At 42.3% G+C, this 22,614-nt stretch overlaps 1 protein-coding gene across 1 annotated transcript in view; it reads right to left on the minus strand.

The window, feature by feature from the left end:
* Positions 1 to 13,019: 13,019 nt before the first annotated feature.
* ZNF318 (zinc finger protein 318) overlaps positions 13,020 to 22,614 on the minus strand; it is a 34,358-nt gene continuing 24,763 nt past the window's right edge. Inside the window, exons 7-10 of the mRNA XM_004473103.5 lie at positions 19,267 to 19,470; positions 18,705 to 18,804; positions 17,754 to 17,872; positions 13,020 to 17,462 (exon numbers count right to left, since the gene is read on the minus strand). Coding sequence (XP_004473160.1) covers positions 14,127 to 17,462; positions 17,754 to 17,872; positions 18,705 to 18,804; positions 19,267 to 19,470 — 3,759 coding nt within the window. The 3' untranslated portion in view covers positions 13,020 to 14,126. The remainder of the gene's footprint in view (positions 17,463 to 17,753; positions 17,873 to 18,704; positions 18,805 to 19,266; positions 19,471 to 22,614) is intronic.

The following is a 22,614-nucleotide window of genomic DNA, read 5'->3' on the forward strand; positions in this document are numbered from 1 at the left end:
CTGTTCTCTGTGTCCATTTGCTGAGTGTTCTTGTTTTTGTCCGCTTCTGTTGTCAGCGGCATGGGAATCTGTGTTTCTTTTTGTTGCGTAATCTTGCTGTGTGTCAACTCTCCATGTGTGCGGCACCATTCCTGGGCAGGCTGCACTTTCTTTCGCGCTGGGTGGCTCTCCTTACAGGGCGCACTCCTTGAGCGTGGGGCTCCCCTACGCGGGGGACACCCCTTCATGGCATGGCACTCCTTGCGCGCATCAGCACTGTGCATGGGCCAGCTACACATGGGTCAAGGAGGCCCGGGGTTTGAACCACGGACTTCCCATTTGGTAGATGGACGCCCTAACTACTGGGCCAAGTCTGCTTCCCTGAATATGCTTTCTTTTTTAAAGATTTATTTATTTATTTAATTCCCCCCCCCCTCCCCCGGTTGTCTGTTCTCTGTGTCCATTTGCTGAGTCTAGTTTCTTTGTCCCTGTTGTCGTCAGCAGCATGGGAAGTGTGGGCGGCGCCATTCCTGGGCAGCCTGCACTTTTGCGCTGGGCGGCTCTCCTTATGGGGCGCACTCCTTGCGCGTGGGGCTCCCCTACGCAGGGGACACCCCTGCATGGCAGGGCACTCCTTGCGCGCATCAGCACTGCACATGGGCCAGCTCCATATGGGTCAAGGAGGCCTGGGGTTTGAACCGCGGACCTCCCATGTGGTAGACGGACGCCCTAACCACTGGGCCAAGTCCGCTTCCCTGAATATGCTTTCTTAACACATTAATTTCCCCACCTGTAGAGAACTGCTGCTTTAAATCACTTGTCATTTATGGCTCTTGCAAGAGTCCGTTTGATTTGTCGCCTTGTTTTCTAGCATCATTTTGCCATCAAATGAACCTGTTGAGAACACTCTATATATTGGGAAGCAGAATTGGCCCAATGGATAGGATGTCCGCCTACCACATGGGAGGTCAGCGGTTCAAACCCTGGGCCTCCATGACCCATGTGGAGCTGGCCCATGCACAGTACTGATGCGCGCAAGGAGTGCCGTGCCACGCAGGGGTTTCCCCCACGTAGGGGAGCCCCACGTGCAAGGAGTGTGCCCTGTAAGGAGAGCTGCCCAGCGTGAAAGAAAGTGCAGCCTGCCCAAGAATTGCAGCAAGAACACGGAGAGCTGACACAACAAGATGATGCAACAAAAAGGAACACAGATTGATTCCTGGTGCCGCTGATAAGCATAGAAGCGGTCACAGAAGAACACACAGTGAATGGACACAGAGAGCAGACAAAAGGGAGGGGAGGATTTTTAAAAAATCTTTAAAAAAACACAATCTATATAGCTATATGCAGTGGGATTAGTTGCCTGGGGTTATTGGGTGGGCTACATTTTGTGATTACCTCAGCTGGACTAATTCAGAATTGACACTTCAGGAAAGGGTCCCGATCCCCACCTTCACACCCCCACTTTTATCATGGCTGCTTCATCCTTTGTTCATGAAGAAATCTATAACAACTCTAAATGATGGATATCCAAGCAAAGATGGATTTAGCTACTCTAGTATCGCTGGAAATATGCATTTCATCTGAGAGTATGTAAATGTAACTACCCCCAGATAATTTGCACCTTGAAAAATATATTCATATTCTAGAAACTAAGGAGGGAAAAACAGGAGTGAAACTTAGTGATCAGCTGGCTTACAAATGTGATAGATGGTCACAGTGCTCCAGGTAATATAAACTTCTAGTATCTTCCTAATTTCTCTTCTAAGGTCTTGGGGTTATATTTTTTAACAATATATAAGAATAGTCCTTCCAAGTCATGACACCATGTTAATGAGACTAAAAACAGTTTAATCTTATGAATTCAAATGCAATTACTTACCTTTCAATAGAGGAATCTTCCAGTTCTCTTTGAAGCTCAAGGTCATGGAATCAAAAGTTAAGTTCCAGCCTCTTCCCAACTTCAACATGACCGGGATTTTTCTCTTCTTGCCCTGAGCTTCTAGGACAGAATAAAGTCCTTATTTTTAATCTCTACCAAAAAAAAAAAAAAAAAAAAAAAAAAGGCATTTACTGTCAGTATCTTAGTAGGGACAAGAGCCTGAACACCTATCTTTTGATAAAATGTCACAAGGCTACAAACAAGGCACTGAATCTTTGAAGACCTAAGGGAGCATTATTATTTTCTACTTAGTAGCATTTCCTTTGGAGAATCTCATTTACAGTCATTCCATGTTAATTCAACTTAATCTAGATGGTTCGGTAAGGCTGTCCCTGACTTCCCATGGGAAGCTTGTGACCTGGGCCTAGTTAGCGTACTCCATCCATCTGGCCATGTTAACTGTTCAGGGATAGAAATGTAACCCAAGTCAGACTAAAGAGTGTCCTTCATGAGACCTTTTGGTCCTAAGAGGAAAGACATAATTTCGTTCTCTAGATAGATGCTTACAAAGGCCATAGCAGCTTGAGACTTCTGGGGGCCATCTCAACCCTTAGTGGAGAAAGTTCTGAAAATGGACCTCAGCTGAGAGAGAAGGGGAAACAGAGTCATGACAACCATTCTGATCTCCTGGATCTAGCTCTGCCTTGGTTTCCCAGTTATCAAGACATAAATTTCCCTCACCTTTTTAAATTTTTTTTTATTTTAATTTTTTTAATTAAAATTATTTATTTTTACAAATTACATTCAAAAAATACGAGGTCCCAATCAACCCCACCGCCCCCACCCCCCACTCCCCCCACAGCAACACTCTCTCCCATCATCGTGAGACACCCATTGCACCCAGTAAGTACATCTCTGAACATCACTGCACCCCGTAGTCAATGGTCCACATCATAGCCCACACTCTCCCCCCGTTCCATCCAGTGGGCCCTGGGGGGATCTACAATGTCCTGTAATTGTCCGTGAAGCACCACCCAGGACAACTCTACGTCCCGAAAACGCCTCCACATCTCATCTCTTCCTCCCATTCCCCAAACCCAGCAGCCACCATGGCTACCCTTCCCACATCCATTCCACATTTTCTCTGTGGACATTGGATTGGTTGTGTCCATTGCATATCTATGTCAAGTGGGGGCTTAGATTCCACATGGATACTGGATGCACTCCTCGTGCTTTCAGTTGTAGACACTCTAGGCTCCATGGTGTGGTGGTTGACCTTCTTCAACTCCATGTTAGCTGAGTGGGGTCAGTCCAATAAATCAAAGTGTAGGAGCTAAGTCTGTTGGGGCTCTGGGCCTGGGTGTCTTATTATCAGTCCAGAGATTCAAATCCCCTAAATATATCTTAAACCCCAGCACCAACTACAATTCCAATAAAGTAGCATGCAAGTCTTGTGGAAGAGATCCCCTCCGAGTCCAATTCCATCATGTAGAAACACCAGCTCCAAAGAAGGGCCATCTGCCATGGCAGTGAATTCCATCTGCCATGACCATAGAACCCGTGGGTCTCTTTATCCCTCAACAGAACTAATACATGGGGTTGTATCTACTTTATCTGTCTCTTAGACTCTGCTCAGTTGTGCATAAGGGCATTCCTTCTGACAACCTCCAGACTCTTTTTTAGAGACTCATAGCCTTATATTCTCATTTCTCCTTTCCATTTCCCCCTTATATTAGGTCAAACAGCATTTTGAAGTCATGTTATTATATGTAGACAGGGATATTCTGCTGATCCGTATTGAACCTTTAATTCAAGGTCATTTTCTAGTTGCATCTTCAGCTGGTATGTGGTAGTGATCCCTCGGTGCCAGGGAGGCTCATCCCCGGGTGTCATGTCCCACGTTGGGGGAATGCACTGCATCTACATGCTGAGTTTGGCTGTGAGAGTGGCCACATTTGAGTAACATGAAGGCTGTCAGGAGGAAACTCCCAGGCACAGTGCTACTCTAGGCCTTGTTCTTATTGCAGATGTATAGGCTCAAAAGCATAGCCATTAGTATCAGGAACCCACTGTTGGGCCCTCCTTCCTTCCTGGTTCTTGCCGTTGCCCCTGGCGGACTGCCGCTGCTCCCCAGGGTCCATGACCGTGACCCCCCGGCCAGGCGCCCAGGACCCGCCCCACCTCACCTTTTCTTAAAGCCTGAGTTAGATTTGTTACTTACAACCAAAAGTCCTCATTAATATCATCTTTAATATGCATCTTTATACAGGTAGAAGTGCTGCTTCTTGTATTTATGAATTATATGACATGTAAAGATCTGACACTGAGCTAATTTTACATACATATATTTTTACAGCATGATTTTCAGGATAAGCTTTTAAGAAAAAAACCTAGAAAGTAACATATAAAACAACAGACCTTAGATAAGTAACCCAAATAAAAACTGGGCAAGGATTTGAATAGATAATTCTCCAAAGAAGATATACAAATAGCCAATACATATATGAAAAGATACTCAGCATAATTTAGTCATTATGGAAATACAAATTAAAACCACAAGGAGGTTCTGCAGTTGCCAACAAGTTGTCAGCCATTTTGTCAAGGTTTGGTGCTTTTCCTGTATAAAATAAATCTCATCATTTCCTTAAAAGACGAACAAACAAACAAACAAACAAAAAACACAAGGAGGTACCACTTCACACCCACTAGGATGACTGTTACTTTAAAAAAAAAAAAAGGGAAATAAGTATTGGGAAGGATGTGCAGAAATTGGTACCCTCATATATTGCTGGTGGGAATGTAAAACGGTACAGCTGCTGTGGAAAATATTTTGGCAGTTCCTCAAAAAGTTAAACATAGAGTTACCATGTGACCCAGCAATTCCACTTCTAGGTATATACACAGAAAAACTGGAAAGAAATGCTGGAACACAATATTTACAGTAGCACTATTCACCATAGCTAAATGGATTCAAATGTCCATCAATGCATGAATGGATAAATAAAATGTGGTATATACATACAGTGGAATATTATTCAGCCATAAAAAAGAGTGAAGGACTGATAAGCGAATGAACCTTGAAAACTTTATGCTAAGTGAAAGAAGCCAGACACAAAATGTCACATATTGAATTTTATTCCATTTATATGGAATATGGAGAACAGATAAATCCAAGAAAGAAGAGCTTAGTGGCTATCAGAGGCTGGGGGACGGGGAATGGGGAGTAACTGCTTAATGGGCATATGGCTTTATTTTGGGGTGATGAAAATGTTTCAGAACTAGATAGAGATGGTTGTGCAACATTATGAATGTACTGAATGCCATTCAATTGCTTTCTTTAAAATGGTTAATTTTCATGGGTGGGGGAAGGAGGGAATGGGAAGTTATTGCTAAATGAATATGAGTTTTGGTTTGGGATGATGAAAATAGTCTGGAATAGTGGTGAAAGTTACACAGCATTGCGTATGTACTTAATGCCAAAGAACTGTCCACTTAAAATGGTCATAATGATTTTGTTATATAGATCATGCCACAATTAAAAATAATTTATTTTTAAAAAATTGTTAAGTTTAGATTACGTGAATTTTCTCAATTTTAGAAAAAGCACCTGTGATAGAAGTCAAAATAGTGGTTACATTTTTTTGGGAAATAGTAACTGAAAGAGGACATTAGAGGGGCTTCAAAGGTTTGGTCACGTTCTCTTTCTTGATTTGGGTGGCAGTTACCTATAGTTCACTTTGTGAAACTTTATTGCACTGAAAACTTGTATACATGTATGCTTTTTGAAAATATGAACATTATACTTTCGTAAAAAAGTTTATTTTTTAGAAAAGGTTATACATTGAGTTTCCAGCAATTCTATTCCTGGGTATATACCCAAAAGAACTAAAAACATATGAACACACAAAACTTCTACACAAATATTCATAGAGCATTATTCATATTAGTCAAAAAAATGGAAGTGACCCAAATAAATGTCAATTTTTAAAAAAAAGATTTACACTCTATTCATTTCTCTCCCCTTCCCCATCCCCCAGTTGTCTGCTCTCTGTGTCTACTCGCTGTGTGCTTGTATTTTTGTCAGCGGCATCAGGAATCTGTGTCTCTTTTTGTTGTGTCATCTTGCTATGTCAGCTCTCCATGTGTGCAGCACCACTCCTGGGCAGGCTGCACTCCTTTCGCGCGGGGTGGCTCTCCTTACGGAGCACACTCCTTGCATGTGGGGCTCCCCTACATGGGGGACACCCCTGTATGGCACAGCATTCCCTGCGCGCATCAGCACTATGCGTGGGCCAGCTTCACCACACAGGTCACAAGGCCCTGGGTTTGAACCCTGGACCTCCCATGTGGTAGGCAGATGCTCTATCCATTGAGCCAAATCTGCTTCCCTCAACAGAATATTATTTGGCCATAAAACAGAATGATACATGCTACAACATGGATGAACCTCAAAGAAATTATGCTAAGTAGAAGAAGACAGACACAAAAAGCCACATAGTATATGATTCCATTTATATGAAATGTCCAGATAAGCAAATCCAGAGAGACAGAATGTAAACTTGGGGTTGCCAGGGGCTGGGGCAGGGGAGAACTGGGGGTGACTAGTAAAAGGTATAGGTTTTTTGGGGCATGATGTAAATGTTCTGGAATTAGATAGTGCTGATATTTGCTCAATCTTGTGAATATACCAAAAATTGTGCAATTTAAAAGGGTGAATTATTGGGAAGTGCACTTGGCTCAATGGATAGAGTGTCTGCCTACCACATGGGAGGTCCATGGTTCAAACCCAGGACCTCCTTGACCTGTGTGGAGCTGGCCACATGCAGTGTTGATGCGTGCAAGGAGTGCCGTGCCACGCAGGTGTGTCCCCCAGGTAGGGGAGTCTCACGCGCAAGGAGTGTGCCCTGTAAGGAGAGCCGCTCAGCGCGAAAGAAAGTCCAGCCTGCCCAGGAGTGGAGCTGCACACACGGAGAGCTGACGCAGCAAGATGATGCAACAATAAGAGACACAGATTCCCATGCCACTGACAAGAATAGAAACGGACACAAAAGAACACACAGCGGCGGCGGACTTAGCCCAGTGGTTAGGGTGTCCGTCTACCACATGGGAGGTCCGCGGTTCAAACCCCGGGCCTCCCTGACCCGTGTGGAGCTGGCCCAAGCGCAGTGCTGATGTGCGCAAAGAGTGCCCTGCCACGCAGGGGTGTCCCACGCATAGGGGATGCGCAAGGAGTGCACCCTGTAAGGAGAGCTGCCGAGCACGAAAGAAAGTGCAGCCTGCCCAGGAATGGTGCCACACACACGGAGAGCTGACACAACAAATGACACAACAAAAAGAAACACAGATTCCAGTGCTGCTGACAACAACAGAAGCGGACAAAAAAGACACAGCAAATAGACACAGAGAACAGACAATGGGGGGGGGGGGGCAAGGGGAGAGAAATAAATCTTAAAAAAAAAAAAAGAACACACAGCGAATGGACAGAGAGCAGACAACTTGGGGTGGGGAGGGAGGGAAGGGAGAGAAATAAATACAAAATAAATAAATCTTTAAAAAATTTTAAGTGAATTTTGTTACATGAAATTATAAGAATTATATTTCAATTAAAAAATAGATCTTAAATATTTCATCATTCTTAATATATGATAACTCTACCATGTCAAATAAAAGAAGTCTAAAGGGAAAAGACATTCTCAAAAAGTTCCTTTTCCTCTTCCTGTCCCCCAGATCAGCACTTCAGATACGGACTTCAGACAGCACTGGGAATGAAGGCCTAAGTAGCAAAACAGGCTGGAAGGAGGACTGTGAGTCAGAGTTAGGAATGAAAGTTTGTGACCAGCACCCTTGTCCCTGAGCAGAGGAATGTGGTGGCTGATGAGAAACAGATGTTGGCCTGGAACAAGGGAAGAAAAGTGGTGGTGACAAAGTGTTGGCAGCCCTGGCACCAGAGGGCTTCCATTGCTTCATCCACAAAGTCATGCCTTAAGAATGAGTAGTCCTTCAATCCTAATATAAGCTCAGCATCAAGAGACCCTGAGATACCTCATTACTTTCCATTAATGGCTTTGGTTTTATTTTATATTTTTTTTATTTGCAGTGTCATGAGTATTCCCAAAGTTATAAAAACCATAAATGTGTCTGGTCAGCAAACCAGACCTCTAGGACAAGTGCCTGGATTTGTCAGGCACAAATCAGGACAAAACTAAGTTAATGGTTTTATAGGTAAATCTGAAACCGGGGTACCACAGATTTAAATGAATTTCAGGGTTCAAAGGGACTTAGAAGTAAGGGATTGCCTCAATATTTTGAAAAGATGTTTGCCTGCTTCTATGTACCAGATGTTTCAGTATATACAGGAAAGGTAGTTAGAATGAATAGGCACAGGTAGTCAGCTTTCTTGAAGTCTGTTACCCCAGGATTTTTCAAACACCCCCTTTGTGATCGACCTTGCATTTCTTGCAGCCTCTTTTGTTTATTCAAATTCCACTCTTCTAAGTACATGTCAATTCTTATTATGTTGAATCTTATAAAGACCAATAAGAGAGACTGGAACCAAGGCCTAGAAGGGATGGGAATACCGGAACTTCACAGCTTTAACATGGCACAAAATGAGAGAGAGAAGTTTAAGTGGTAATTTATTCAATGCTAAATGAGGTTAAAAAGGGGCAAGCTTAAAAAATACAACTTAAAAAAATATATATACACCTTTTATGCCTATCCTTACCTTCTTCCTCCTCTACTGGTACAAAGATGCAGATAAACATATACATACTCACTCACCCAACTCACCATTTCCTGGCAACTAAAATGTCAGTGCCTTCTCCACAACCCATTCTTGACCCAGCAGCCATACCTACCTTCTAGAAGTAAGACTCTGGAAGTAATACTGGTCACAAGAGCGCTCATCATTTCTGTAGTCTCTGTGACTTCTACCCATGCCTCCATGGGGCAGAGATGTTTGCTGCAGTCCCTCTTTTTGGAAACCTGAAGATTTCTGGAACTGTTCCTGAAAAGAAGGAAGGCAGATTGGTGAGAATCAATAGCAAAGTTATCATACTTATCCTTTTGCAGGTAGGCCACAGGAAGGTTGGATGCAACAGGGGCAGAATATCGGAGAGATGAAAGCAAATTCCTCAGTATGGTTGGTTTCATCTCCTTGCTGTCTTTATTTTTACCCTACTCATTCATATTTTCTAAATATGCCTATTTCCCTTATTTCCTACAAAAATCCTTTCTTGCCCAATCCTCCACAAATGGAAGCAACAAATGTCAATAAGGCTTTAAACCACTATATCTAGATAAGAGTTACCTTCTGTTCTTTTGATGCAACAAAGACTTTGTGATATCTTTTGTGTACCTGCATCAAAGTGAGCTTTGCAAAGATAGGTATCTTGATTTACATAATTTAATCCCCAAGTGTTTATACAACATTAATGAATATGCACAAACAATTCAACAGGTGTAAGAGAAGGGGAAGGGGAAGAGGAAGAAGAGAAGAATGGTAGGAAATTGTTGAAGAAGGTATGTTTACCAGTCTCGAGGTGAGTAGAGGAATTTAGGGAGCCTTGAGAGGAAAACAGCAGGACCTGGTTGTAATGATGAGAGGAGTGAATGTGAAAAATACAACTTTCTGAAAATAATCTATCATTTTTTTATTACAGAAAATAATAAACCTGGTTTATAATTCTGCAGCCCCAGGTAACTCTTACTGACATAAAAAATATATAAACATAATATACACATATGTACATACGTATAAATGGCATTTTCATGGTCAGAATGTTAAAACAGAAGATGCAAAATGAAAGTGAATGCATTCCTCCTCTCCCAAAGGTTACGAGAGTTTTGATGATGTGACAAGAGGATTTGGGGCCATGAAGGGTTGAATTACTCCTTCAGCGAAATCAACCTGCCTATGAAGTTTGACTGGAAGGAGACAGAAGAGCACCTGAAAATCACAGCCCCCAAAAGCCTTTTTTTAAGGTCAACTCTAAGGTCATTTTACCCTTCTCCCCATCCTGTCTCTTCTAAGAGCAATAGGGCAGTGTTTACTGTCCTGGCCTGGCACCACTATTCCAGGATACTGTTGAAGTGGGGGATCACCAGCAGCCTTGATATGTATTCACTGCTATAGACAGTGCTTATACAGCAATCCAGGACAAAGCAACAGGACAGTCAGCTTCTGGAGGGCTAAGAACCTGGGCAAATAAAATCAGTAATTTAGTTTTTACCCACTTGTACATTTCTAAGTATTAACTATCAGTTAATGGAAAACAGCTACTATTAATATTACCACATCGATTCTTTTGATCAGTTTTTATTTACTGACTGCCTATATGTACCAGGCAACTTTGCACCGTGAAAACGAGGAAATATAGTAAGCAAAGACAGACTCCCAGCTTTGGAGAATTTATAATCTAGTTTGGGGGCGGTGGAGGAAGGCATAAATCAATCAAAGAAACACATAAATGTAAAATTACAATCATGTTAAGTGCTACAACATACTAGCAGATGCAGCACTGAAAGTGAGTATGAGGGAACATCATGATGGTGGTTTCTTTTAAGGGTAGAATTTTACCATAAGCTCAATTGTTTCGCTTATCAACAGTTATTGTACACATAAATCTCTAGTTAAAAATTATATAAACATTATTGCAAAATTAAACTCTTAAAAAAAAAAGTGCTCACAATCCCAAACTATTATGTCTATATTTCACATAAATTGTTAACAAGTGATGATCTTGCTTAGCTTCTCATTCTGGGCTTGGTGGGTAACCTTTGTTAATGTGAGAACTAAGGTTTAGGAATATACGTATTTAAAACACACACACACACACACAACTCTACCTCACTTTTGTTACAGGCTATTCTCTCCCAACAACCCCCTGCTTATTTTTTTCATTCTTACACTTAATGTTCCTATTGGGATGCCTGTATCCTCATTGCCCACTCCCTGATTCTTCTTCAGTTCCTGAACCTGGTAGTATGATAAATGGACATATGCTCCAGCATGCTTTGCTACCCAGTGAACTTTGATTTTTTTAGAGATGTAGTAGCATGGAGTGGAGTGGGAATAATTTACTATATTAATCAGCAGTATTAACAGAAAGGTTACTGAGAGTATTGTTTTGAAGCTGTGAAAGATGACCTACAAATCAGGGATGCCTCCATTCACAAAGCCAAAGGGAACTTTAGGGGGTTATTTATACAGTTGAGGTAAAATTAGGTGTCTGTCCAAATTTAAACATAACTGCTGACCATATATTCTTACAGTTGAGGAGTCCAATTAAAATAACATCAACTAGTTACAGGACATCATAAACCACATGTAAGCCACATAAATGGCCCACTCCTTGCATATGCCTTGTCCCCTAGGATGAATATTTATTCAGTACTGTAATGGCTGCTGAATAAATAGGCTCTAACTCTAGCTCCTAGCTTCTGGGTTAGAGTTCTGCTTTTCCATTCACATGCCTTCTCTGATGAGCTTCAAAGCAAGATCCCACCGATTAAAGTTGGAAGTAGCCAGCAATACTTGTGGCTCACCCTACAGAATCCTAAATGCTCTCCCTGTTGGTTCAAGGCAGATATGAATGCTTTTCCTTCCATTCCAGAAGTGGCCATTATTCTAGGAAAAAAACCCAAGAATGATAGATGCCTAAAGTTATGGGATTATGGAGACTAAGATTTGATTGGCTGAGTGTTAGTAGTTCCCACCAACGTTCAATACACTCCAGAATCCCCTCCAAGTAAGCTGGAGTATTTTGATCATTGATGAGAACTCCTTACATTCCACACTTAGTGGCAATGCTCCAACAATGTGTTCATCTATTATAACAAATGTACAATAATGAAGGATATTGTTAATATGGGAAAGTATGGGAAGGCTAGGGAGTGGGACATATGGGAATCCCCTATAGTTTTTCTGTAACAATTATGTATTCTAAAATATTTTTTTTAAATATTAAAAAAACAAACATTCCAGCCTCAGCCACTTGAACTAGTTATGCCCTTCCTAGATTTTGCCCCTTTCCTTCCCTAACCCTTTGAAGTGGCTCCCTCCTAACCTAGAGTGAGATTCTGACTCCCACTGAAAGGTTAGGACTGGGATTTGGATACAATTAATGCCCTCCCACTCATTCCCTAAAACTCACCTGTCTCTCCCCACTGGGAGGTAGAACTTATTAGGCGAACAGGCCTGAAAATCAGTAGAAACTGGCATTTTAAACTCTTATGTTCTCTCAATTCCTGGAGATAAGTCTTCTAGTATGGGGAGGGGGTAAGTCTCTGGGGAAAATAAATCTCTAAAGCTCTCTTCGGTTTAAATTCGGAGTCAGTCTGGTTTACAGGATGGCTTGACCCTGTTGTATTTAGTGCTGGGATGGTGATAGATTCTTATCTTACCAAAGGAAAAACTAAAAAATATGCAAAAACCTGTGGCACAGGGAAGTGAATTAACTTGTGAGAAATTACAGCAAGGCAAAAGGCTGAGGCACATATGAGGATCTAGCTCTCCCAAGCCTGGGTCCTTACCACAGTATGATTTAAAAAAAAAAAGGCCAGGACAATTCCTTAAATCGACATTAATCAATGCTCTAAAAAAATTAGTTTCCCAAAACTCAACCTAGGGATTCTGCAGTCCTTCAGATAAGGAAACGGGAAGAAACGAAGTTTTAGGAAAGAGGTCAATAATTCTGCATCACTGATGAGTAGGAGGTGGGGAGTGGAACTCTACAGCCTCTGATGAGCCGGGTTATAAATTGGAGACAATGGGGATGTTAAACGGAAACTAGGACAGAGATTAGAAAATCAGAGGACCAAGCTCCCAGACTCCCAATAGGGCCTTCAGCAAGACATTGTATGTCCTCAGGGAGCTCGGTTCCCAGACCACCCTTGGGAAAGCCAGCACAAAAGTGTATAAAAAGTTTCACTACAGGAAGATGCCAATACCAGACCATCACTGCTACCCATTTAGGTAGCACCAGAGCACTGAACGTATAACCTAACATTCTGACCATAATGGAAGCAGCAGCTCTGACATGTGGGGCAAAAATGGTTGAGGGGATGGGGTGAGGATAGACAATAGGACTATTTTACTGTTCTAGTTTTACTTTGTTGTTGAAATGTGTGTGGTTTCAAAACAAAAGTCCAGAAAGAAACATGAGATTAATGCATTTATTCCAAGTAATTAACACATTTAAAATAAAGTTAAACTTGCCCAAGACAACTCATGAATTCTTTAATCTTTTTTTAACAAAATGTACAACCCAAAACATCACACTATGGTGGAAATAACTTGAGATAGGGAGAGGTAGAGGAGGAGATACATATGGGTTTGTGGAACAGAGAACAAGTCCGATCCCAAGACAAGTTTCAGATCTTCTACCTCTTCAGAACAGAACTGCTGCTGAACAATTTAACAAAAAGTGTTACTTGACTACAACACAATGAACAAAAGGCCATTTCAAAAATAAAAGTGACCCAAAAAAATTATATATGCTCTGGGCATTGAGCCATGAATAAGTCTTACCGATTTGTCGTCTTCCAAAAGTGAGCCTGCTAGATTTTCTTCCATGTTTACTGAGGTCATTTCCAAACAGGTTTGTGAGTTAGCAGGGCCATCTCAAGCGAAGGCAACACAGTAAGGGTATGGGGGTTGACATGCCACAGGGATGTAAACAGTAAACAAAAGAGCTACTCACACTGCATTTCAAACAATGCTAAGGCAGGCCCATCCAAACTGGAAGCCTAAGAGATGAACAATTCTTCTCTCATCAGAAGTTTTCCATTTCAGCAATCTTTGTGGTGTTTCTCCCAAAGATCCATCAGCTGCCCAGGAAATTGGGTGGGAATATGACATAGCAATTGGAGAAGTCAGCTCCGTCACCCTCCTCCCCCACAGTCTAGAAATCAGCAAAGAGCCAAAGCCAAAATACAATCAAAGCACACTATGGTGAGCCAGGTGGACATTTGATTTTAATGACAAAGTAGGAGAAAATAAACTGGAAAAAAACAGAAAATACTTTTTTAAAAAAAACAGGTATGTAGAGAAGCTATGATTGATTTGTCTTTTAAGAAAAGGAAAAAAGGAAAGGAGGCCAATTTTTTTTTTTTTTTAGCTCCCATCAACATTTACTCTTTGTAAGATGCTGACTGCATCTCTTGGTATAGGTTCCAGATGAGATTGCCAACTAGTCCTTGATCATCTGGGTAACTGATTTCTAGAAGCCAATTTGATTCATCCACAAGTAGCTCTGGGTGTGTATTCTTAGTCAGAAACACTGGATTCTGTAAGGTCTTGGATGCTATCAGCTGCATGTTCCTGTGAAGGTATTTCCTGAGGGGCCATATTATTAATACCTCCAACTACCTGCTCCAGTAGAGGGGACCCTGAAGCTGGAGTTTTTACCAAATTCAAAGGGTTGCCATTGTCCTCAACTAGGTGAGGAATTGCTACCTCTGTGATGGATGCATTCGGTATTTCTAGCTGTAGTGGTCCCATCTCCAGGGAACTACACTCAGGAGGGCCATCTAGCTGAGAGAGAGAACGCAATTTCTCCTTTTGAACTCCAGATGTCCGTGTGACAAAGTCAACAAGGTCTGGAAGACAAGGAGACGGCCCAAGGCCTGAAGGGCTAACTGCTTCCGATTCCAATCTGAGTGACTCTTGTGTCTCTAATTGGGAAGTTTCTTCTACTTCTTCAGGCATCATTCCTCCTGCTAAGAGGTCAAGGGCCTGGTGTGTTATTTCTAGTCCTCCCAAGCCCAGGTCAACATTTTCTACAGACAGTCCAGTTTTCAAAATGTTAGGAGGAGTGATCCTCCCATTTCTGGGACTAGATGAGTTTTGCTCACCCTCTGTCCCAAAGTTAAGCACCAGAGTTTTGGGAGAATATAACGGAAACCCAGAAAAGGATGGGATGGGCTCAAAGTCAGCAGAAGTGGAGGGATTACACCCTACTGGTGATGTAGAATTTTCTTCACACATTTTTTGAGACAGGGCAGTTGGAGATCTATGTGCTGGTTCTACTTGAGTATTACAGAAATCAACACCCATATCCCCCAGATTCCCCAGGACAGCAAGTTCCTCTAATTTTAAGTCTGTAGCTTCGAAAGCTTCTGAGGCCTTGCTTTCAACTGTCACCACTAATTCTGGATGGACATCTTGTAGTTCCAGTACTGCTGGTTTCTCTGGACTCTGCCAGGTCTCTGGTCTCTTCTTGCTCTCATCCCAAACAGCCAAATCAGAGATCATTTTATTCTGGAAGTCTTTTGATCTTTCTCTCTTGAGTGTGAGGTTTCTGTAACTAGAAGTTCTAAAAGCTGATTCTGGAGCTGAATTTTCTAGCCACTCACTACCACTTGAAACTCCTTGCTCCTGTGGACTATCTGTTAAATGCACATCTGAGCTGGCTGGGGACTGCAGAAGCAATTCTGCAGCAGAATTTTTCACAGATGTATTTTGGAGGTTCTGGAGTAAAGACATAGCTTCTGATGGAAATAAGTCTATTTTTGCCTTTGTGGAAGCAAAAGCCTGTGCACTCAACTCAGCCATGACTTGACTTTGCATTTTACTTCCTACCGTCAATTTCTTGGACTGTTCAGCCTCTTTGTCAGTTATCAGTAATGTGGACTGCTCTACTTTTCCCTCCCACATATGTCTGCTCCCATGGTTCAAACTAGAATCCTCTAGGCTGTGGGGATCAATGTTGATACCCATTCTCTCCTCTACCATCTCCTTAGAAAGCTTTGTTGCCCTTTCTTTTAGTTCAGTGCTTGTCTCTACCTCAACTTCTCCACAATCCTCAGATCGGTGAAGTTCTCGGTTTTCCTCATTCTGGTTACCAGATTCTATGAGGTAGGTTTCTACCAAGTTCTTAGAGTCCACGCTACGACACTGTGTATCTGATAGTTGAGGGGCTGGTTCTACACCAGGTGGCCCTGGCTCTCCCAAGTCAAGCTTGGTTTTCCCCTCCGGAGACATATCCCTATTAACACCACTCTGGAAAGAGCTAGAAGTCCACATGGCCAAAGTGTCTGTCTTTGGGGTAATAGTTTCATAAGGCCTGCTTTGGCACAATCTTGTCAGAGGCTGTAGGAAGCCATGGCTACTGCCTCTGCTTTTGGGGTCCGTGTGCTCTACAACTGACCATTTCCCCAGGGACACCAGAGTTTTTGCAACGGGCTTTTCAGGGTTGCTAACTAAAGAAGCAGTGACCAAATCTCTATCTTTGGGCAACTCCTCTTGGGATGCACTGTTGTTCAAAGTAGAAGTAGAAGAGTTATCTGAAATTTCAGCTCTAGAGAGGTTGTTATTTTCCCCATTGGCCAACGGAACACTGCTGAGCTTAGTCTCAGGGGTTCCCTTTCCACCACTACTGTAGAATATGTCATATAGGTCCTTAGCGTTGGCCGTGGCTAAACATGAATTTCGCTTCTCCAGTTTTTTAGCTTGTTCACTGAACACACTGGAGAGGGGTGGTGGAGGACGCACCAACACAGAGAACAGAGCTTGGTCCCGGTCACTCTCACTCACTCCAGGAGCTGTCTCATCAGAAGGAATGACAGCTGGCTGTGTTGAGGCTATGATGGCTACAGGCAATACTGGGTTCAAAATGTTAGGACCCAAGAAGCCAGGGCTAAGAGTCTGAGATACAGCTGGGTTCGATTTTACTGGAGCCAGGACAGCATTTGCCTGAGCAGAAGATGAAACAGCTGGATTAGGTATAATTGGGGGTGGCGGAGGGGGTGGCGGAGGGGGTGGTGGAGGAGGTGGTAGCATTTGCTCAGGTATATGGGATGGCTCATTCTTTTCAGGCAGCACCGTTTTTTCTTCTGGAGACCCTTTTAGAATCACCTCTTCCCCTCCAAATGCTTTGGAGATGATGTCTGGAGGCAAGAGGAGATCAGCTGAGGACTCTTTGACCACTGGCAGAGGCTTAGCAGTAGTTCCAGAGGACTTGATGGAAAGAAAGGTGTTAAGAGGAGCTGGTTTGCTCACTGTGGCTGAACCTGACTTGCGGAGCACTGTGGATGGGATTGGCAGGTTGGGTCGGATCTTAGTCTGGGTTGAAGTTGTCACAACAGGCATCCAAGGGCTGGTATGTGCAACAACGGTTTTCCCAGAGAGCTTGATTTTAATGGGCTTTGCCTTCCCAGCTTCAGCTTTGCCATCCTCTTTGTCCTTACTGCTTTCCACAATCTCTTCCTTAGAGATACTGGTGACCACCACTGAACTTTTTTCCTCCTCTTTTTCTGGCTTCTTCCAGCTGAATTTCCCAAAAGAAGAAGAGGTTGATGAATCCTTCTTTACCTCTTCTTTTAACTGGAGTTTGATGCTAGTCTTCCTTTTATTTTCAGCCTTTTCAGGGGAGTTCCCACCCTCAGAGAGTTGGTCCTCTAATTCTTCAGAGTCTTTGTCATCCTCCTTTACTTCCTTCACAACCTTTGCCTTTTTTTCCTTCTTCTCTTCCTTTGGTTTCTCACTGAGTTTGCGCTTAAGCTCACTCTGCCGTCGCCGTTCTGTCTCCAGGACCACAGCCAAGCCAGCTTGGCGGTCCAGATTCCGCCGCTCCTCATACAATGGGTTTTCATCCACATATTTCTAGGAAGAGAAAAGATAAAGGCTCAACAACTGCTAAAAATACTATAAGAAAGAAAATCTTGGCCCCATTACTGTTAGAACTTATCTAGAAGAAATCCCTAAAGGTCATCCTCCTTAAGGATATAGATGGTCCTATCTACTCAGCATCTCTCACCAGAATTGAGAACTTCCTAGTGGTTACATGAAATTTGAAGTGTCAATGACTTTTTCTGAATCTGAAGGCTATCTGACAAAGTCAAAAGGATTACTGCAGAAAGTTTAGATTACTGTAGAGCTACTACGAAGACCAACCTTATATTTCTCATTGTGTTGGTAACCCTTCACGTGTTGCTCTCCAGAAATCGGATCCCCCAAAAATTCCTCACAGAGCTGGCAGTAATATCCAGTGATGGGAATCAGAAATTCAGAGCCTGAAAGCAGCAGAAGAAAGTCAAGGAAATAAGTTGTTTCTACCCAGGAAGGGAAGACAGCAATCAAAGGATATCATACCTCCCTTTTACAGTAAAATGGTATGGTATAGAGTACCTTATCAATTTTGGAGTCAGAAGTAGAATATAGATGAACCTCAATGGCATAGTCTTCCCAATCTAAGATTTGAATTCTGGACCTCTATCCCTTCTACCTCTTCAGAACACTAACTGGTGAATTCAGGAATGACCTTGTGCCAGACCCATTTCTGTTGCTGATTCCTCTCAATCTCCAACTAGCACTAAGCATCTTAAGATGCTCAAAAACTGTACTTTCAAATGGGATCTATCATGTTGGTATTAATTACTCAGGAATTTTATCTTTTATAGATTTAGATAGGATGTAGTAGTACTGAATACTTGTGAGGGTAAGAAACTGGCAAGTTTAAAGGTAGTTAAAATAAGTCACTGTATCTCTTAGGCTCTTTTTTTTTGCCCCGCCCCCCCCAGATTTGAAATAAATGAGATTATAGAGCATAAGCCAATGACAAAGGCAGTTCTTTTGCTATATTTTAGAGTACTGTGTATATGTTTTCCATCTATTAGTATTTTGGGCCATATTGGCTACCTCTGGGGTAGAGATCATTCTTGTCTTATAGATCTCTTTATTTCTTCAGAACCTAGTAAACAGTTTTGCACATTGAAGACATTCTTACAGCTTTGTTAAAAGGAATGGCTATGTTCAATCTATGCCATTTCCTAACACTTAGTTCAGGGACACCTCTTCCTTGGCTGAATGAAAGAAAACCAAAAAGGAGGCAGGGAGGAAACATACCTTTTGCAGGAACAGTTATCTTGTCAGTACGCTTTATAGCATCTTGCTTGGCCTCACTCTGGGTCTTTGAAGCCCAAGGTCTGTTGTAGGGATCCAGTGTCTATTTGCAAGAGGCAGAGGCGCTCACACAACAGCACTGAAAACTCAATGACCCACTTTTCTCTCTTTTCCCCCTACACATAAGACCAAGGAACCAGAGGCCCTCAGCTACCCACCCCCACTCCCTTCTGCCAACTGTTTAAACGGAAACCACCTGTGGAAAAGGTAAACATATGTTAGAGCAAGTACTAGAAATGGATAAAATGAAACAAAAAATCAGGTACTCAAGGAATCAAAAGAGGCAAAATCCTCACTTACACTTGTCATGATGTTTAGCTATAAGCAGGTCCCCTGGACTGAGCCCTGGGGATGGTGTCTCCTTTGATGGTATTTCTTGGTTCTTCAGATTGGGGCTCCTGCCCATATGAGAATGTTTCATTTTCCAGTTTTGTGATACAGATGGGTATATATAAGTTTGAAGGGAAGGAAAAAGAGCAGAAATACCAGAGGGCAGGACACTTACCTGCGTGTGCTTCTTATTGTGCATATGGGTGAAGAAATCAAACATGGTCCCACAGATGGTGTTGCAGTCTTTGCACCAGTGATTGCCAGCATCATAATACTCATAGGCAGTGATGGGCTCATCAGATTGTTTAGCAGCTGGCTGGGAACTCTCAGCAGGCTTGGGGCTCTTAGTGTGGGACTTCTCATTGTTTACCTTTGATTCCTAGAAGGGAAAAACCGGTACTTAGAAGGAATTCAAGGCAGTCTAGATCTGTCTTCTTAGAAAAAGCAAGTAATCCACCACAATAATAAAGATAGGGCATTTGACCATATTTCCAGCATCTAAAAGCAGTACAAACTGGAGGAAATCCCAAGAAAAACCTGTCTCTAATGCTCAAACTTTTTTAAAAAAAGATTTATTTATTTATTTATTTATGTCCCCCCCCAACCCCCTTCCCAGTTGTCTGTTCTCTGTGTCTATTTGCTGCGTCTTCTTTGGCTACTTACATTGTTGTCAGTGGCACGGGAATCTGTTTCTTTTTGTGGCGTCATCTTGTTGTGTCAGCTATCCATGTGTGTGGCACTATTCCTGGGCAGGTTGCACTTTCCTTCGCTCTGGGCAGCTCTCCTTACAGGGCACACTCCTTGCGCATGGGGCTCCCCTACGTGGGGGACACCCCTGAGTGGCAAGGCAATTCTTGCACACCATCAGCACTGCGCATGGGCCAACTCCACACGGGTCAAGGAGGCCCGGGGTTTGAACCGCGGACCTCCCATGTAGTAGACGGACGCCCTAACCACTGGGCCAAGTCCACTGCCGCTCAAACTTATTAGACTCCACAGTGCTATCTCATTATGGGGTGTAAGTCATAATGACAATATATTTACTTATATACCCTAAAATATTTCTAGAAGAATATCCAGGATTGTGGAAACACTGGCTACCTCTGGGGAAGGGAACTGGGCAGCAGGGGTGGGTATGAGGAGTCTATTTACTATATATCCTTTAGTTGATACTGAATGTGTTATCTATGCAACTAAATACATTAGTTAAATTTTAAAATCATAATGACAACTAAGGAGGGAAGAACACCAAAATGGAAAAATTGACAGGTTAAGTAAAGAAAATGCAGAAAAAAAGACAACAGCGAACTCACAGACGCATTTTGGTATGGAAAACTGGAGAGCAAGACAGTCATCTATGGAGGATGACAAAGATATCTGGGGGCGGCAGACTTGGCCCACTGGTTAGGGTATCTGTCTACCACATGGGAGGTCCACGGTTCAAACCCTGGGCCTCCTTGGCCCATGTGCAGCTCGCCCATGCACAGCGCGCAAGGAGTGCCCTGCCACGAAGGGGTGTCCCCCCCATAGGGGAGCCCCATGCGCAAGGAGTGCGCCCTATAAGGAGAGCCGCCCAGCGCAAAGGAAAGTGCAGCCTGCCCAGGAATGGTGCTGCACACACAGAGAGCTAACACAAGATGACGCAACAAAAAGAAACACAGATTCCCGTGCTGCTGACAACAACAGAAGCGGACAAAGAAGACGCAGCAAACAGAGACAGAGAACAGACAACTGGGGTGGGGGGGGAAGGGGAGAGAAATAAATAAATAAATCTTTAAAAAGATATGTGGGTAAAATATTTCTACTACCTAAAACACCACCATCAGTATTTAACATCTTTAACATGAATCCTCTTTTAAAACACAGCAACTCCCCAACATTAAGTTATTGATAATAAATACTTTAATATGAATTAATTTTTCTGCAAGCTGGGAACAAGGCACTTAAGAAATGAAAATTTTAGTTAATGTTGGGGAGTAAGGAACAGAAAAAAGATAATTTTGGAACAGGATAAATAAGAACGCGTTCTATAGGAGACATGATGGGGGAACTGGGTGTGTGAAATATTGAGTGGTAGGGAGAAGTAGATAGGACAGAGAAAGGGAAGAAATTAGGACAGCAAAGACCATCTTTCCCTATTGTTGTTTTATTCAAGGGTCACTAAAGAGACTGCACCCAAGAAGTAGGGGACAGGCTAGTTTATCCTCTGCTGGTAGAAGTATTAACTGGCACTATCTTTCTTGAAGATAATCTAAGAGTATATTATTACGTACCTCAAAATTCTGTATACCCTTTGACTCAGCAATTCCACTCCTTGACATTTGTCCTAAGGAAATTATTACGTCAAACAATAGGTGATTTCATTGGTTAAGTAAATTTTGGTATCCATACAACAACAAAAACACAATAAGCCTATTAGAAACGATACTATAGAAGTGTATTTACTGACATGAAAAAATGTTCATGATACACCAAGAAAAGTAACAAAATACACTGGAATGTATTTTAATTAAATATAAATTTAATTAAATATAATTTAATTAAATATAAATATTTAATAAATATTTACAAATAGGCACAGAATGTCAAATGTCACCTTATCCAAAAGACCTTCCCTAATATCATGATATAAAATATAGGGTCACTCTATATCCTTTATTCTGTTTTCCTTTTTTAGGCACTTATTACCTATCAAACTCTTGTTTGTTTATTGTCTGACTTCCCATTTTTGGAGAATAAGTCTACACTGTTCCCTGTTATAATCTCAATATCCAGAAGTGTTTGGCACTTTCTTGGTGATCAATAAATGTACGTTAAGTAAATTAATGAAAAGAAGAAGATTTGGAGTAATATACTGTTTCAGTTTGCTAAAAGCTGCTGGGAACAATACACCAGAATGGGAATTTATTAGGTTAAAAGCTTATAGTTCTGGTTCTGTGAAAATGTCCAGATGAGGCATCATCAGAGATGCTGTCTCACCGAAGGCTGGCTGTTGGCAATCCTGCACAATGGCTCTACTACTGAGACCTCTGCTTTCCCCTCCAGGCTTACTTTCTCTCTGAGCTCAGCTGTGGGCAATCAGGCATATAATCACATCTCTCCCCTCTCTTCCAAACCTCTCAGCCTCTTGGAAATCTCTTTCCATGCCTCTGTGCTCTGTTGATTCCATTCTCTGGTCTTCAGGACCTCTCTCTTAGCTTCTCAGGGTTTCTCTGTCTCTGTCACTTTTTCCTGTGCGTGTTGTTTTCGTCCTCCACAGGACCAGCAAGAGGACCAAGATCCATCCTTGTTCACCCCCAACTGAATCCAATCCAATCAAAGGGTCCCACACCCACAGGAATCAATTAGCCCTAAGGATATGATTTTCTGGGATCCACCCAGCTTCTAACTGTTACATTGCACCCTCTGGATCCCAGAAAGACATGTTCTTTCCATATGTAAATACATTCATTCCATCACAATATTTCAAAAGCCTTAAACCATTTCAGTAATAATGCTAAGTACAAAATATCATAAAAATCAT

The sequence above is a fragment of the Dasypus novemcinctus genome, chromosome 11 (assembly GCF_030445035.2).
Source record: "Dasypus novemcinctus isolate mDasNov1 chromosome 11, mDasNov1.1.hap2, whole genome shotgun sequence".
NCBI lineage: Eukaryota > Metazoa > Chordata > Mammalia > Cingulata > Dasypodidae > Dasypus > Dasypus novemcinctus.